Consider the following 1,506-nt stretch of genomic DNA (forward strand, 5'->3'; position numbering starts at 1 on the left):
TTCAACAAAATAATTAAAAACGGTGCAAATAATGTTGAAACATAAGCAGTTGTGCTTACAAAAAAGTAATGTAAATAAAAAAATAACAAAAGTGATAATGGTATAATTAAAGTTTTATCTATATCATGAATAAGATATTTTATTTCTTCATTAATCCAATAAACAGTGTTAAACTTTACTAGAAAATCTGAAAGCATTAATAGGGTGCTAAACCATATAAAAATACCCCACGCTTTTTTATTTTTTATAACATCATCCCATGGAATAACACGTGTTAATAATAATACAGAGAACCCAATTAATATTGTTTTAGTAGCACTTATATTTAAAAAATCACCTAGTATCCAAAAAGTAATTAGACCTATTAGAGTAAAAGTAATTAACAATTCCTCTTTTGTAAAATTTTTAAGTGCTTTTAGTTGTTTTTTAGCAAATGTTTTAACTTCATTCACATCTATGTTTTCTGGTTTTAATATATAGTATAAAAATACCGGCATAATTGTTAAATTTAATAAACCAGGAATTATAGCAGCTATAAACCATGTGCTCCATGTTATATTAATACCAAATGTGCCAGCAATACTGACAATTAATGGATTTGCAGCCATAGCAGTTAGTGTTATTGCACTTGTAATTACTGTAGAATGAAAACAAGCTTGGATAAGGTATAAATTTATATTTTCTTTTTTTTCATTCTTATTAAGAACTTCAATTACAGACGTAAGTATCGGATAAATTATACCACCTCCCCTAGCAACTATACTTGGAATTGCTGGAGATAATATCAATTCACACATAATTAATGTATAAGATAAACCTATTAGGCTATTTTTAGATTTACAAATTAAAAAATATGCTATTCTTTTACCTAATCCTGATTTAGATATACTTTCAGATACAAATAATGCTAATAGTACCAACCAAGAGATATTTGAATTAAATCCACTCAATGCTTCTTTAGTGCTTAAAGTACCAGTTGCAACTGTTGCTGCCAGACTTAAAATTGCAAGTGCCCCTAAAGGTAATGGAGCAGCAATAATACTTATTATAGTAGATATAAATATAACTAACAAATGCCAGCCTTCTTTAGATAAACCAATCGGTTGAAAATTCCATAAAATTGCCGAAAGAAAAATAAGAAATAAAATAATTTTTGGAATTTTTTTAAAAATATCAATCATATTTCTTAAGTACTAAAAAAAGCATTAATTTTTTATAATATTTAGATTAAACTTCCCAGACTCAATTAAATAACCTTTTTGAGCATTAGGTTTAGTAATTTTATATCTAATTTCATCTGCCAAAGTTTGTTCTTTTATATATCTAGACCACTTCTCAATACTTCTATTAATAATTTCTTCATCAGTTGAAATCTCTAAATTAATCTTATCTGTAATTTTTAAATCTATATCTTTTCTTGTTTGTTGAATTACTCTAACAATATCTCTAGCTATACCTTCAAGCTCTAACTCTTTGTTAATATCTAAATCTAACAATACTAATGAA

The 1,506-nt window shown here is 26.0% G+C and overlaps 1 protein-coding gene across 1 annotated transcript; it reads right to left on the bottom strand.

Annotated features, from left to right (window-relative positions):
- Nucleotides 1-8: 8 nt before the first annotated feature.
- On the bottom strand, nt 9-1,001 carry TRIADDRAFT_9448 (uncharacterized protein; the record flags this gene model as incomplete). Its single annotated transcript, XM_002118902.1, has 1 exon — nt 9-1,001. A coding segment is annotated over one exon (993 nt), but the record flags the coding sequence as incomplete, so codon positions are not given.
- Nucleotides 1,002-1,506: the final 505 nt, after the last annotated feature.

This window comes from Trichoplax adhaerens, genomic scaffold (genome assembly GCF_000150275.1).
Source record: "Trichoplax adhaerens TRIADscaffold_2512 genomic scaffold, whole genome shotgun sequence".
In the NCBI taxonomy this organism is placed as follows: domain Eukaryota; kingdom Metazoa; phylum Placozoa; class Uniplacotomia; order Trichoplacea; family Trichoplacidae; genus Trichoplax; species Trichoplax adhaerens.